This window comes from Rosa chinensis, chromosome 7, assembly GCF_002994745.2.
Source record: "Rosa chinensis cultivar Old Blush chromosome 7, RchiOBHm-V2, whole genome shotgun sequence".
Classification (NCBI taxonomy): Eukaryota; Viridiplantae; Streptophyta; class Magnoliopsida; order Rosales; family Rosaceae; genus Rosa; species Rosa chinensis.
This window is the reverse complement of record NC_037094.1, coordinates 5259276-5274118: the sequence shown is the minus strand read 5'-3', so window position 1 is coordinate 5274118 and position 14843 is coordinate 5259276. Positions and strand designations below refer to the sequence as shown.

Below are 14843 nucleotides of genomic sequence, written 5' to 3'. Positions count from 1 at the left end.
TCCTTGTGGTCATGTTAAATACTTTGTTTTCATGATTGCCTGATGGGCATGCTATTATCCCCTATTAGCATGCTGTATCCTAGGGATCGATGCTTCTAATGTCCCTGTTCAAGGCAGGATACTTGGAGTCGGTTGTAAAGTGAGTACCTTGACTCGATCTGGAATTTTGTCATTGTCTACTTAAGAAGAATTGATCAATACCTTTCATTTATATCATAGTCTAATGTCTGTGCTCTTGTATATTCTGCATGCTTTCTGGATCATTGTTGTTTTATTTGTTTTCCTTTAATGTTATCCCTGGAGTATTTGATAATCCATTAACCAAATAAGATAAAAGACCGAATGATACCAATTACTCTAATAAATTTAGAATTATAGAGATGTCAGGGTAAACTGCATTTGATCTCTTGATGGTCTTGCTTTGTCTGTATTCACCTTAATTTTATGAATTCTTCACCTTTTACATGCAGTTAGAAATTGTTGCAAAAGCGTATAGGGAAGGAGATTTCTTGAGAGATCTTGGTGCTCGGTTTTGATAACGGTTGGGTGATGTGGTTAGGATGTGTACGTGTCTACCCTATTTCATTTCAGTTTTGGTATGGGAAGCCTAGTAGATCTGCTGGACTTGGTGGCTATCCATATCGGTTTACCGGTTTGAGTCGTGACATATAGTAGCTCCGGCCTGTAACTCTGTTTGATTTGAAAATTAATTTTTACTTTTTTTATATTTTTCTTATTGCATCGATCCTGTGGGTTTATGGAAGTAATTCCTCTGGCTGCTGTAGTGAAATCACAGATTTCTGTGGATATGTTTTGACTGGTATTGATTTTCTTTTTACCATTTTGAGAGGTTTTAGAGTGTAGTGTCTAGTTTTGTTTCTTGTCTAAGTTGAGGACTATGGATCTTGTAAAACCTTCTGAACTACTGAACCCTACAGACAAAATAGCCAAGGCATACAAAAAGTCCACTACTGAATCCTGAGCTATTGCAGATAAGAGTTACACTGAAAATGGGAGATTGGGGTTTCTCATGATCTACAAAATATCCTTGTTGTTTGATTTTCTACTAACTTTTTGATAGTTGAATAAGCTTCTTGTGTGTCATTGGTGTAAGTAAGATGAACATCATCATCTTTATAGTCTTGAGAAGAGTAGGATGTGTCCTGCCTATTGCCCTCTTGGCAGATGGTCGTGTTTTGGGGCAGATTGTTCTATTGTTGTTTTGTTTATGTTTCTGCTAATTTGCTCTTATAGTAGTTTGAATGAATTTTATTTCAGGGTCAAATAGAAATAGAATGTAGCTAAAGAGAATATATATATATACACACACACACACTTCATCGATCTTTTAAAGCTCAAATCTCCCTTCAGTGAAGATAATGAATTTTCTTGAAGCATCTCATGATCTCATGTTTTGTCTAGTGGCTTGAGAGAGAGAAATAGGGCAGGAATGCAATCGTGGTCAAGTTTCTGACTGATGAATTTGAGCAGGCTCCACCACGGCTTCTTAGTGCTTTGGTGGATTTTACAAGATCAAAGTCGCTCAGTATACAAGCAAGCAATAAAAAAGAGAGCCACTTCGTCTTTGTAATGACCAGAAAATGGAGCATGAACTCATACTTCTGAAACTTGCTCATTACCAAATTTTGTTTGTCCATAGAGTTGGTTTCAAACCTTATTGTCTGGCTTGTCAATGTTATTCACAGTGAGGTTTGAAGAACACAATTCAAAAACATAAAATTGATCGATATAGATGTTGCTTGCGAAAAATCTGAACTATACTTAATTTCTTATAAACATATACACTTAAACATACAGTCATCTTCATATTCTATTGAACGGTCGACTAATCTATTGGTATAACCGCCTGATAGTAGAAGAATCGCTTCTCATGAGGATTTTATTTGTAAATAGGCAAAGTCTTAATTTTCAACTTGGTCTGAAAGATTAGCCATAATATTTAACAACTTTTTTTTTTTTTCCTTAGACCTTTAATGAAGAAAAATTTGTAGAAAGAAAGAAGTGGCTATGCCTCGTGTGAATTTACGTAATTTAATTACTTAAACATATTACACCGGAAATTCACCCAAGTCTGTTACAAGACTTCCCTAGTAGTCGGTCATAATTGTAGTGACAAATTAATGAGAACAAACCGTGGTGCTCAAGTAATGACTAATGAGATCCTATAAAAAGGGCATATCAGGTCAGGCGTCTCTCTATTCCACCCTAAACCCCGAATTCACTGCAAAACCCTAACACCCCAAAAATCTCAAACCAAATCACAATCTGCCAATGGCTCCTCCTAGTCTTCTTGGCCCTCCACAGGTCACCAATCCCGTCCCACCGGCCCAACCCGACTCCGGCGCAAGACCCCCGATGGGCTTGACCGAGAATTGTTCCCCAACCTTCTTGACCTCCGGCAGCCCCTGCCTTGATCTCTTCTTCCAAGTCGTACCGGATACTCCGGCATCCTATCTCAACAAACAGCTCCCTCTCGCCTGGGCCTACAATCCCCTGACCACCCTAAAGCTCATCTGCAACCTGAGAGGCGTACGTGGCACGGGGAAGTCCGATAAAGAAGGGTTCTACACGGCGGCGCTTTGGCTCCACAAGAATCACCCCAAAACCCTAGCGTGCAACGCTGCGTCTTTGGCTGAATTCGGTTACTTCAAGGATTTGCCGGAGATTCTGTACCGCCTTCTAGAAGGCCAGGACGTGAGGGAGAAGCAAAAGATGGATTGGCAGTGCCGAAAACGGACTATTCGGAGGCTGGTTGGCCGAGTTAGTATTGGACGCCGGAGGGTCAGACGTGGCGGTTGTGCTAAATTGAATAAATCAAAGCAGGTCGGCAAGCCCAAAGCTGTCAGCCGGCAGAAGTTGCCTAAGGATGTAAGGGAAAAGATGGCGGCAGAGAAGCGGAGATTGGAGAAGGAGAAAGTGAGTGCAGCGAGGCTGGAGAAGAAGATTGCGATGGCTAAGAAGGCGGTTGCAAGGTACCAGCGTGACCCGGATTACAGATTCTTGCATGACAGGGTTTCGGATCTTTTCGCTGACTGCTTGAAATATGATATGGAGAGTCTCAAGAACAACAATACTAACACGATAGGCCTGGCGGCAAAGTGGTGTCCTTCGCTTGATTCTTCGTTTGATCGAGCCACATTGCTCTGCGAAAGCATTGCGAGGAAGATTTTCACCCGAGAATTGTATCCGGAATATGAAGGAGTTGAGGATGCACATTATGCTTACAGAGTCCGAGACCGGCTGAGGAAGGAGGTGTTGGTGCCATTGAGGAAGGTGTTGCAGCTGCCGGAGGTTTATATGGGTGCCAACAAGTGGGGGGAGATTCCCTACAAGAGAGTGGCCTCAGTGGCCATGAAGCTTTACAAGGGGAAGTTCTTGAAGCACGATGAAGAGAGGTTTAAGAAGTATTTGGAGGATGTGAAAGCCGGGAAGGCCACTATTGCCGCTGGTGCTCTGCTTCCACATGAGATCATAGCCTCTCTGAACGATGAGGATGGTGGGGAAGTGGGTGAGCTTCAGTGGAAGAGAATGGTGGAGGACCTGGTGGAGCTTGGCAAGTTGAGGAATTGCATGGCTGTGTGTGACGTGTCCGGAAGCATGGAAGGGACTCCTATGGAGGTGTGTGTGGCTTTGGGGCTGTTGGTGTCGGAATTGAGTGAAGAGCCATGGAAAGGAAAGGTGATCACTTTCAGTCAGAACCCTCAGTTGCATTTGATTCAAGGCGACGATCTTAGCTCCAAGTGCGAGTTTGTGAGGAGGATGGAATGGGGGATGAACACTGATTTACAAAAGGTGTTTGATCTGATTCTCCAAGTGGCTGTGAAGGGGAAGTTGAAGCCGGAGCAGATGATAAAGAGGGTGTTTGTGTTCAGCGACATGGAGTTTGATGAGGCTTCGGGGCATAGGGGATATGGATATGGGTATTATGGAAGGGAGGATAATGAGCCCCAGAGCTGGGAGACCGATTATGAGGTGATACAGAGAAAGTATAAGGAAAATGGGTATGGTGATGCGGTGCCTCAGATCGTGTTTTGGAATCTCAGGGACTCAGGGTCTACACCGGTGACTGCAACAACACCAGGGGTGGCTCTGTTGAGTGGCTTCTCCAAGAATGCCCTCAAGATGTTCTTGAATGATGATATTGAGCAAATTCAGCCGGATATTGTCATGGAAGCTGCCATCTCCGGCGAGGAGTATCAAAGGCTGGTGTTGGTTGATTAGTTTGACATCCTCCTGTAAATATGAGTTGGCAATAATGCTAGACTTTGAAGTTTTTTGCATTGTGTAAAGCAAGTGAATTGAAATAAAATCATATGTTTTTGCTCCATTTCTATTATGTAAATAATTAACATGATAATTATTTTGATTTAGGTGTTATGTGGTACTGAATTAAGGGGGGGGGGGGGGGGGGGGGGGGGGGGGGGGGTGGGCCGTGGGTTCTTTGGGAGTAAGTAAGTTGGACTCTGGGTCAAATCTTATTTGGCAGTTACTACTTACTAGGGGAAAATAAACTTTATGTGGATGTGCAACTTTAAACTTGTGTATTCAGAAACAGAACACTTCTAAGCAGCCCCATCATACCAATTAAGAACTCCGAGTTACCCCTTGACATTTCTTAAACAATATATAATGAATCATGATGTAGTTTAAGTCCACGCACGCGGGCAATTTGTTTTTGTAGATGGGCAAGTTCATATGAACTTCAAAGGGATGCATATACCGAAGCAAAAGAACTTGATCTCCAGTATAGTATTGACTTGCGTTCGTGTGATATGACATATTTCTTTTAATGCTTGAGAATGATTGATTTGAAGGACAAAAAAGCAGATGATGAAAATGGTGCAAGCTTTCTGGAATTTCTCAAGTTGACTTAGTTCTTATCAGGTTGTGCAGATGGAAAATATACTTATCTTCCAACCAAAACTATCTTTGTGCTGGAGTATTGGAAACAGAAACACAGAGTTTATTTTGACATGTAAATATGTAATCATCATTGTAGAGGTGTATAACCTTCAGGCTTAGTTTCGTACTTTGATGAGGGATTTTCGAGTTCCCTTCCGAGGCTGGTCTTGGGCAAATTCGATGTAGATGGGGTACGGGATTGGTATTGGTGCTGTCATTAGATATCACAATGCTGCTCTCTTTTGAGGAGTTTCATTTGTGCTAAAGGCAGAGGCTAGAGAAGTGCAAAAAGGCTTTGCTTGTAGTGCATGGTTCATGCTGCTGTTTTCAGAGTTTATATATTCGAATTTACCACTATTTGGGTGTGCCTATATTTCGTGGTAAACCTCGCACATCTCATTTTCAAGTAATTGTTGACAAGATTCGCCTTCGGTTTTCTAGTTGGATGGGTTCTCTTCTTTCAATGGCCGGCCGTTTACAATTAATCAAGTCTGTGATTTATAGCATGCTGACTTACAGCTTTCAGGTTTATGAATGGCCAATTACTTTACTTAGACGGCTGGAAGTTTGGTGCCGAAATTTCTTATGGTCAGGTTCCATTGATTCACGTGGAGTTCCCTTAATTGCTTGGAAGAATTGTTGTTATCCAGTGGAAGAAGGTGGTTTGGGTCTTAAGCAATTGGTGGCTTTAAATCGCTCTTTTCTTCTCAAAAAAGCATGGGATATTTTTACTTCTACCTCTGACGGTTGTACTCTTCTTCGTGCTCGGTTTTGGCGTGATGGGAGGTTGCGGAGCTCCTATGCTATTTCTTCTATTTGGCCTGGGTTGAGGCGCTTTTGGCCAAGCATAATTGAGAATAGCAGGTGGCTAATTGGGGATGGTTCAAATATTAATTTTTGGAGAGATAATTTTGTTGGCAAACCATTAGTTGATTTAATTGGATTGCATGCTGGAAGCGTCAATCATCTTAATGGTACTGTTGCCGAGTATATTGAAGATGGAGCTTGGAACTTTCCACATTTGCTTCAACTCCACCTCCCAGGCTTATGTGATTTTTTGCAGCAACATATTCCTATATCAAGGGATGCTCATGCAGTAGATACTTTAGTTTGGATGCCTTCTTCATCAGGTACGCTTAGTACTAAAGAAGCCTTTACCTTCATAAGGCCTAAACTTGCTTCAATTGAGTGGTGTAAATTAATTTGGTGCAAGTATGTTCCTCCACGTATGTCTCTTTTGGTCTGGAAAGTATTACGAGGCCGGGTCATTTGTGATGATTTTTTGCAAAAACGTGGAGTCTCTCTTGGTTCAATTTGCTTGCTTTGTAGGAAACAGGGTGAGTCATTAGAGCACATATTTCTTAATTGTCCTTTTGCTGCGACACTATGGACTTGCATGATGGGCAGATTTGAATTGGGTGGTCTTCCGGGCACATTATTGGAGCTGTTGTTTAAGGGCCATAGAGTTGGTCGCAGCCCTCAACTAAAGGAGTTATGGATAGCTTGTTTTTGCTCAACCCTGTGGTTCATTTGGCGAACAAGAAATAGGTGTAAGTTTGACGGTATTGTGCCCAATACTATGCATGCTTGTAGGATGATCTCAGGTTATGTAAATACTTCCGGCCGCATAGCCACTGGATGCATGTTCAACTCTATTCAAGATCTTTCTGTAGTTAAGCGCTTTGGGGTTCCTTGTAAACCTCGTCCTGCTCCCCGTATCATAGAGGTAAATTGGCATCCTCCTTTAATTGGTTGGGTTAAAATTAATACGGATGGAGCATGGAAAATGAACTCACCGAGTGCGGGTTATGGTGGAGTTTTTCGTGACTACAAGGGTGAGGTTCTTGGTGCTTTCTCCTCCAGTTTAGATATCCCAAGCTCTGTTGCAGCTGAAGTAATGGCGGTAATCAAAGCTATTGAGTTGGCTTGGGTTTGGGACTGGAAGCATGTTTGGCTAGAAGTTGATTCATCTCTTGTTCTCACATTCCTTCGCTCTCCTCATATGGTGCCTTGGCAACTTCGAGTGGAGTGGGGTAACTGTCTTCATTGGATTTCTCATATGCACTTTCGTTCTTCACACATTTATAGAGAGGGTAATCAAGTTGCTGATGCTTTAGCTAATTTTGGTGATGCTTTGTCTGAGATGATTTGGTGGGATTCTATTCCTCAATTTGCACTTTCTTTTTGTGCCCGAGACCGTTTAGGTCTTCCTAATTTTCGTTTTAGCTAGTTTGTAGTGCTTTAGTTGTTCTTCAAGAGGCATGTCTTGAATTTGAGGGGCAAGTTTGTTGTCTTCCCCTTGCACCGTCTTGATGTACTAGATGTTCTTTTTCTTATAATATTTTTACCTCGCCTTGACGAGGTTTGCTAAAAAAAAAAAAAAAAAAAAAATTTCATTGTGAATTTTGCAGGACTACTGATAGTTTCCAGTTCCAGTCAGAAATTGAAGAGAGATAAAAAAGAAAAGGGCAGGCACTTTAGGACCATTCAATGTACGTCATGTGCCTGGAAACTATTATTGGAAACAGACAAAATCTTCTTTAGGAAAATTCTAAACTTCTGAATGTAAATCATCATATTGTCATATATTGCAAGTTCTCTTGTGAATTTCATATAACATATTGCATTTTCAAATATCAATCAGCATATATTGCAGGTTCTGTTCCCACCTTTGTACCTTTTCATCTAATTTGGGGTTTAACCTGGATCTGTATTACATGGTTACATATATTCCCCACTGAAAGTGTTCTTTCTAATGTTTTCATGCTTTCTTCCACATTAGAATGATGAGATCCATGTGCGTTGTTCGATACCAAATCAAATCTCATGAAATCTGTCTATTATTCTTTTAACTGGGTATAGAAGATTTGAGATACTAGTTATTTTCTAAGCATATACGCAACACTTTGGTGTATATGTGCGTTTATATGGATGTGCCAACTTGGTGACATATTTACAATAATTTAAGTATAGACTACTTAACAATCCCAGTTTTTACTATTTTCATCTATTAATAGTAATACAAACGAAACTAATATTTGTCAATGAGTCATGACCTATTGGTTAGCTAACTTAACTAACATAGTAGAGAGTATGAGTTTAAATCACACTGATATCATGAGTGAAGTACTAATTTTCAATAGGGTTATGACAATCAATATTAATTATGTAAAACTACATGAATGGGAAGACCGGAAGATTATATAACTTAAACTTGCAGCAATGAGAATAATTGTACCATGTGATGATCAAGAATTCAAGATCCATAGACCTTATCCGAGAGTCATATTCGATTAAATTTTCAAATTCACCTATGGTGTTGCTTTTGTTGAGTCATTGTAGGCATAGTGGATGAAATTAACAATGACAGCATCAAGTTCTTTTTAGAGCTTTTGGACAAAACTATAGGCGATAGAAAATGGATTCAACGCAGTCATTCATAGGCCATCTTTAGCATGTGCCTCGACGACTCCTCCTAGCCCAAGGAGTTGATTACATCCTCCACCACAGGCCACAAAGTACGTGCGTGTGCTGGCTATGGCTGCTGTAGTTCTGGTGTTGTACATACTTATCATTTGGTTTGTTCTATTTTTCTTTTTGTTTGATTGCTTTGTACACAAGGGCAACAAGGAAATACTCACAAGATGTGGGGTGGGTTGAACTGAGTAAGATGACAGGGTGGCAATGGCCTCACCCTATTCAATATTAATGTTTTGAAATACTAATTGACATTCTTAGCATTTGAATTGAAAGCCTGATCAAACAAGCACAAACTTCAGTTTCAATCATGAACACCTAATAGATTGCAGATGCCAGATGCTTAGTTCCTTGTTCATAATTCATAAGGGGGCAGATGCTGAATTGTTTCAACTCTATCTATAGCTTCAGTTTGATTTACAACTAATACCTTCACTCGACTCTTATTATCACTGCAAAGAGGAGGAATAACATCATTCCTCCCATCTGCTGCCCTATCACTCCCACCTTCTTGTCGGAAGAAACCACTAAAGAAGCAACTGCAGGAGTATCTTTCTATTTTGAACACTGCTTTACAGGTTCATGAGCAGCAGTTTTCTCTCCCTCTCCTACAATTTTACACCTAATAAAATCATAAAAGTAATTTTCATATGCCATTAAAGGAAACTCCACACACATAGTTAGTAAAACTAATAAGACAATTTAAACTTATTTATGTTAATCTTTAGTTATAACTTGAAACATTTCACTGGAGTCATTCAATAGTCACGGTTGAACATATCTCTATCTATTAGTTATGAACTGAAGCCACGGAAATTACATCTATCTCCACATTGTGTGGTGCTGGTGCTAGTATAACCAATGCCATTAGGATTGTTCAAGAAATTGGCCACACTAGATGACTAGATCACATACACTTCCAAAATATGAAAAAGGAGCAAAAACCATGTCTAAACCTTTAGAAGGGCAGCAACCTTTGTGCAGTACGTTGAGCCTCCTGCTGCGCATACCGTCCTGATTTAATTGGCCTAGCTTTCAACAGTTCTGGAGTTGTTGGAAGTTCCTTTTGCACTTCTGAAACAACCTCTGCTCTTTTTCCTGCTAGGGAAGGAGGAAACCAGCACAATAAATAAGCAAATTAATGAGCACAGCTTTTTTCAAGTTAATTTGTATTGTATTTAGTGCAAGCAAATGAGATTATCTTAGAAAACCTATCACAAGCCAAATCATTGCACAACATACAATAACCTGACTACTAGCAAGAAGTACCAAGAGCACCTTTCAAACTTACTTCTTCAGCTAATGCGAGTGGCGAATGCCATGGATATATAGAATTATAGAAATAATAAAACAAATTTGAACATCTCCGAATTGATCCTCTGGGTTCCTAAAATTGTACCATCCATCAATACATTTGCACCGGCAAGTAAGAAGTGGTTAAACTCAATTATTTCAAAGTATCTCCAGCTGACAAATTCAAGCAACTACAAATTGCCAATAACATGAAAATATTTACTAGCTTTGCCATTTGTTACTAAACAATTTAGAGAAATAAAGAAAGGAGGCAAACTTGCAAAACTTCAGAACACACATTCTTGACCTACTCAAATGCATCAATATCCACAAGAGACAGCAGATAACCACTCTTCAAATTGGCTTCGGAACCTCAATGATGATATATCTGACAATTCAATTTTACGAGAACCTGACTACAAGTGGGAGTTTCGTAGCTTATGGAAATATAATTTTCTTGAAACACAGCTTAAAATAACCAACATACAAAACAGCCATTTAAAATTTGGTTCTAGACTACGGGCATCATGATGACAGGCACCAAATCCTAGAACATCACAGGCTATTCAAGGAGCTGGTAGCGCAATCAGTACCAGAGCTCCAGGATGACTTCGAGAAAGAGCACCACTAGGCCTATATCTGTCCCAATTGTTGCCATGTGTCTGATTCTGTTCTCTTGTGTGGCCAATTTTTCTCTATCTTCCTCAGTTTTTGTAAGTCTGACTCTAATCAGGCCCCTTAGGATTTACTATACTACATAGCAGCAGCAAGTGTGAGGTGGCTTTGGTTTCTCAACCACTCGTCTTTTCTTCAAGAGCTGAGCATAGAAAAGTTCCTTTTGCCTCTCATTTTTTAATTTTTCAAGAGGATTAAGACAAGGTGACTCCCCTTATTCAGCACAGAAGTCTTCTCATCCTTAATCCAACAGTCTTGTGATGGGGGTAGCCTTCATGGCTTCTACTTAAGGTCTTGCCCCCAAGTTTCACATCTTTCTTTGGAGACAACTCTCATAATCCTAAGGATTACACAGCAAGATTTGGAGGAGATGATCACGATCACTAATTGCAATTGTAATTTACAGTGCATCAGTTCAGCTAGTCAACCTCGATATATGTAGTCTATATTGCTCTCCCAACACCCCTACAGATCTATTGTCTCAGTTAAGCACTGTCCTAAATGTTCCAGCAACTACCAAACCTGGAAATGAATAGGCTGAGCCTACCCTGTGGAGCAGTATAGGACTAATTTTCCTACAACAAGGTCTGACTTGGAGATGAAATTCAATGTTGGAAGCTGGATATCCTCTAATACATTGCCCACCCTTTTCATGTTACCTGACCCATCAACAATTTACTATATCCAGACGATTGCAATCTGATACATAGAAGGAACTCTTGTTGACAATCGAGATCCAGAAGATAGGCTAATGCCCTACTTCTAAGGAGGGGAATGTTCCCTTAAAGGAACAGGTCACTTGGTCTATTTATCGTGCCAAGTTCCTGAGAAGGTTTGGAACTGTATTTGGGATCTAAGATTACTTCTAGAGAAAGGAACTTACTGAAGGTAGGTAGTATCAAATGCACTACCCACTCAAGTCAATTTTTTTATTTTTTTTATTTTTTTAAGAGGAAGATCTATTGTGTAAGCCCCCTTTAGGATCTTTGTGTTTTACTTAAGCAAAATCAGAAAATAGATGAACTGAAAACAGAAACAACACAGCAGATTTTAGAGTGGTTCAGCCAAAACTTTAGCCTACGTCCACTTCGTGATCTCTCTTGAGAGATTCACTAGCACTATGAAGAATTTAGGAGTTTACAAGTACTTATTGCAGATCCCTCAAACCCCTCAGACTAGTTCTTATCTCTCTATCACCTTGACTCTCAGTTTTCTGCACTTTCTGTCTTCTTATTCCAGAAAACTGACTGCAGCCCCTATTTATAGGGCATGGAGGCTGCTGATACAACATGGGTTTAGGATTCCTAACCCTAATAGACTAAGCTTTTAATACAAATCCTAATAGAACTTGAAAGACTAACTTTCCTAGAACTTATAGAAAAGCTGCGCGCAAACCTCTTTCCTTTCTAGACTAGGATTTGAATTCTGAACCCTAATTTTCAGATTGTATCAATGAGCCAAAAACACAACAATCTCCACCTTGGTGAGTTGATACCAAAACAATTGCTGCAACCTTCAGGATGTCTTGAACTTCTTGAAGTAATCCCGAACAAACCTTCAAGAACCTTCACCTTGGCAAGACTCTTCTTGCCTCAACGCACCTCAAGTGAGGAGGTGCTCCACCACAACTCAGCATGTTGTGACACTGAGCAAGTTCAAGCAATGCTTGAACTTCTCTACAGCAACGGGCTTGGTAAGACAATCTGCAGCATTGTCATTTGTGTGAACCTTCTCCACAATAATATTTCCAGATTCTACCCAATCTCTGATCCTGTGATAGCGAACATCAATGTGTTTCGTCCTTGCATGAAACACTTGATTCTTTGCCAAGTGAATGGCACTTTGATTGTCACACTTCACTACCACGCCTTCTTGGTGAATTCCAAATTCACTTGCCAGCCCATTCAACCAAATAGCTTCCTTTGAAGCTTCTGTTAATGCCATATATTCTGCCTCAGTAGTAGATAGAGCTGTGACTGTTTGAAGAGTTGATTTCCAGCTCACAGGTCCTCCTCCACAAGTAAAAACATAACCTGTTGTGGACCTCCTTTTATCTAAGTCTCCTGCATAATCTGCATCCACAAAACCAGCCACATATGCTACTTCTTGTTTCCTCTCAAACATGATTCCAAGCTGCCTAGTCCCTTTTAAATACCTCAAAATCCACTTCACTGTTTCCCAATGGGGCTTACCCGGATTTGACATGTACTTAGAGACAACGCTCAATGCTTGAGCTAAATCTGGTCTTGTGCAAATCATCGCATACATGAGACACCCTACTGCACTAGCATATGGAACATCCTTCATCGCATCAATCTCTTTTTGACTTGATGGCCTTTGCTTTGCACTTAACTGATAATGTGCAGCCAATGGGATAGAAACAACCTTAGCTCCATCCATGTTGAAGCGTTCAAGTACCCTCAGAATGTACTTTTCTTGTGACAGCCAAATTTTCCCAGCTTTTCTATCCCGCCTTATTTCAATTCCAAGGATCTTTTGTGCAGCTCCTAGATCCTTCATGTCGAATTCAGCTCCCAATTTCTTCTTAAGCTCTTCAATTTTCGACATATCCTTGCATGCAATTAGCATGTCATCTACATACAAAAGTAGTAGAATAATCTCCCCATCTTCGAATACATGGTAGTAAACGCAGCAGTCATATAGACACCTTGTGTAGCCTATTTTCAGCATGTATGTGTCGAAACGCTTGTACCACTGCCTTGGTGATTGCTTAAGTCCATATAGGGACTTCCTTAACTGACAAACCAGATCCTCTTTTCCTGTTTCAACAAAACCCTCCGGCTGCGACATATAAATGTCTTCTTCGAGGTCCCCATGAAGAAACGCAGTTTTCACATCCATCTGCTCAATCTCCATATCATACTGAGCTGCTATAGACAACAATAACCGAATTGAAGTGTGTTTGACGACCGGAGAGAAAATCTCGTCATAATCCACTCCCTCTTTCTGCGAATACCCTTTTGCCACCAAACGTGCTTTGTACTTTATGGCATCAGCATCATGTACTCCTTCTTTCTTCCTAAACACCCACTTGCAGCCAACAAGTTTTCTTTCTTTGGGTTTAGGAACCAACTCCCACACGGAATTCTTATGCAAAGATTCCATCTCTTCTATCATAGCACCAATCCAACCTGCCCGTTCTTCGCTTTCTATGGCATCTTGATAAGTAGTTGGATCTCCTTGACTTATACTCAGAGCATGACTCACATCTTCTTCCGGTTCGAATCCTAACCTTTGTATCTTTCTTGGATTCCTCTTAGGTTTGTCAAGTGCTATGCTTCTTTTAAATGTCTCAGGTGCTTGTGGGATAGGGGAATTTCGACCCCTCTGTGGGGATTGCTCCACCTGAGCCCTAACTGGTGACTGTTGTTGCTGCTCTGTTTCTTCAATAGCTCCTTGATCATTCCCTACTCGCTCAATTTGCTCCACCTAAACTTGGGAATCTTCATCCGATGGTCTAGCTAATGAAATCTTGATTGCTTCTTCTTCAACAACAGCCATCTTCTCCTTCTTGCTATTAACCTCCTCATTCAATGGCATAGTCTTCTCATCAAAGATTACATCCCTGCTGATCACCTTTTTGTCGTTGACTATATCCCACAACTTATAACCTTTCACCCCTTTTTCAAAGCCGATGAACAAGCACTCATGGGACTTTGGTTTCAGTTTGGTTCTTTCATCGCTGGGAATATGTGCATAAGCACTGCAACCAAACACTCTCAAGTTGGAATAATCAACGGGCTTTCCAGACCATACCTCCTCTGCACACTTGAAATTAATAGCCCTAGAAGGTGATCGATTAATCAAATAACATGCATGATTAACCGCTTCTGCCCAAAAAATTTCAGGCAACCCCGCATGAAGTCTCATGCTTCTTTCTCTCTCCATGAGAGTTCTGTTCATCCTTTCTGCAACACCGTTTTGTTGAGGAGTCTTCTTAACAGTAAAGTGTCTTGTGATGCCTGCATCCTTGCACAGCTGTAAGAACTGATTATCTCTATATTCACCTCCATTGTCGCTTCTCAAACACTTAATTTTTCTGCCTGTTTGGTTTTCAACTTCAGCTTTCCACTCCTTGAACTTAGTGAAAACTTGGTCTTTAGTTTTCATAAAGTATACCCAGACCTTCCTTGAAAAATCATCTATGAAAGAGACAAAGTATTTGGCTCCACCCTTTGATTTTGTTGGTGTAGGCCCCCAAACATCTGTGTGAATATAGTCCAATACTCCTTTGGATTTGTTCTCACTGCTGCCCACATTGAACGTCACCTTGGTCTGCTTTCCGAGTGTGCAATACTTGCAAAATTCAAGATTGCAGCTCATTACACCTTCCAGCTGATCCCTTTTGTGTAATTCTTGCAACCCTCTCTGACTCATGTGCCCTAGCTGTTTATGCCAAAGCTCAGTCTTGTCTTCCTCCGTACAAACTGCAGCTCCACCTACCACCGTAGAAC

The 14843-nt window shown here is 40.7% G+C and overlaps 1 protein-coding gene across 1 annotated transcript; it reads left to right on the top strand.

Moving 5' to 3' along the window:
• The first annotated feature begins 2244 nt into the window (after positions 1-2244).
• On the top strand, positions 2245-4301 carry LOC112175163. The gene has a single exon (XM_024312826.2). It carries the CDS (start codon positions 2293-2295, stop codon positions 4240-4242), a length of 1950 nt encoding a protein of 649 aa, XP_024168594.1. The 5' UTR covers positions 2245-2292; the 3' UTR covers positions 4243-4301.
• Positions 4302-14843: the final 10542 nt, after the last annotated feature.

What these genes read in the sequence shown, in the direction of transcription:
- LOC112175163 (XM_024312826.2), top strand. Translation starts at nt 2,293, where the DNA reads ATGGCTCCTCCTAGTCTTCTTGGCCCTCCACAGGTCACCAATCCCGTC.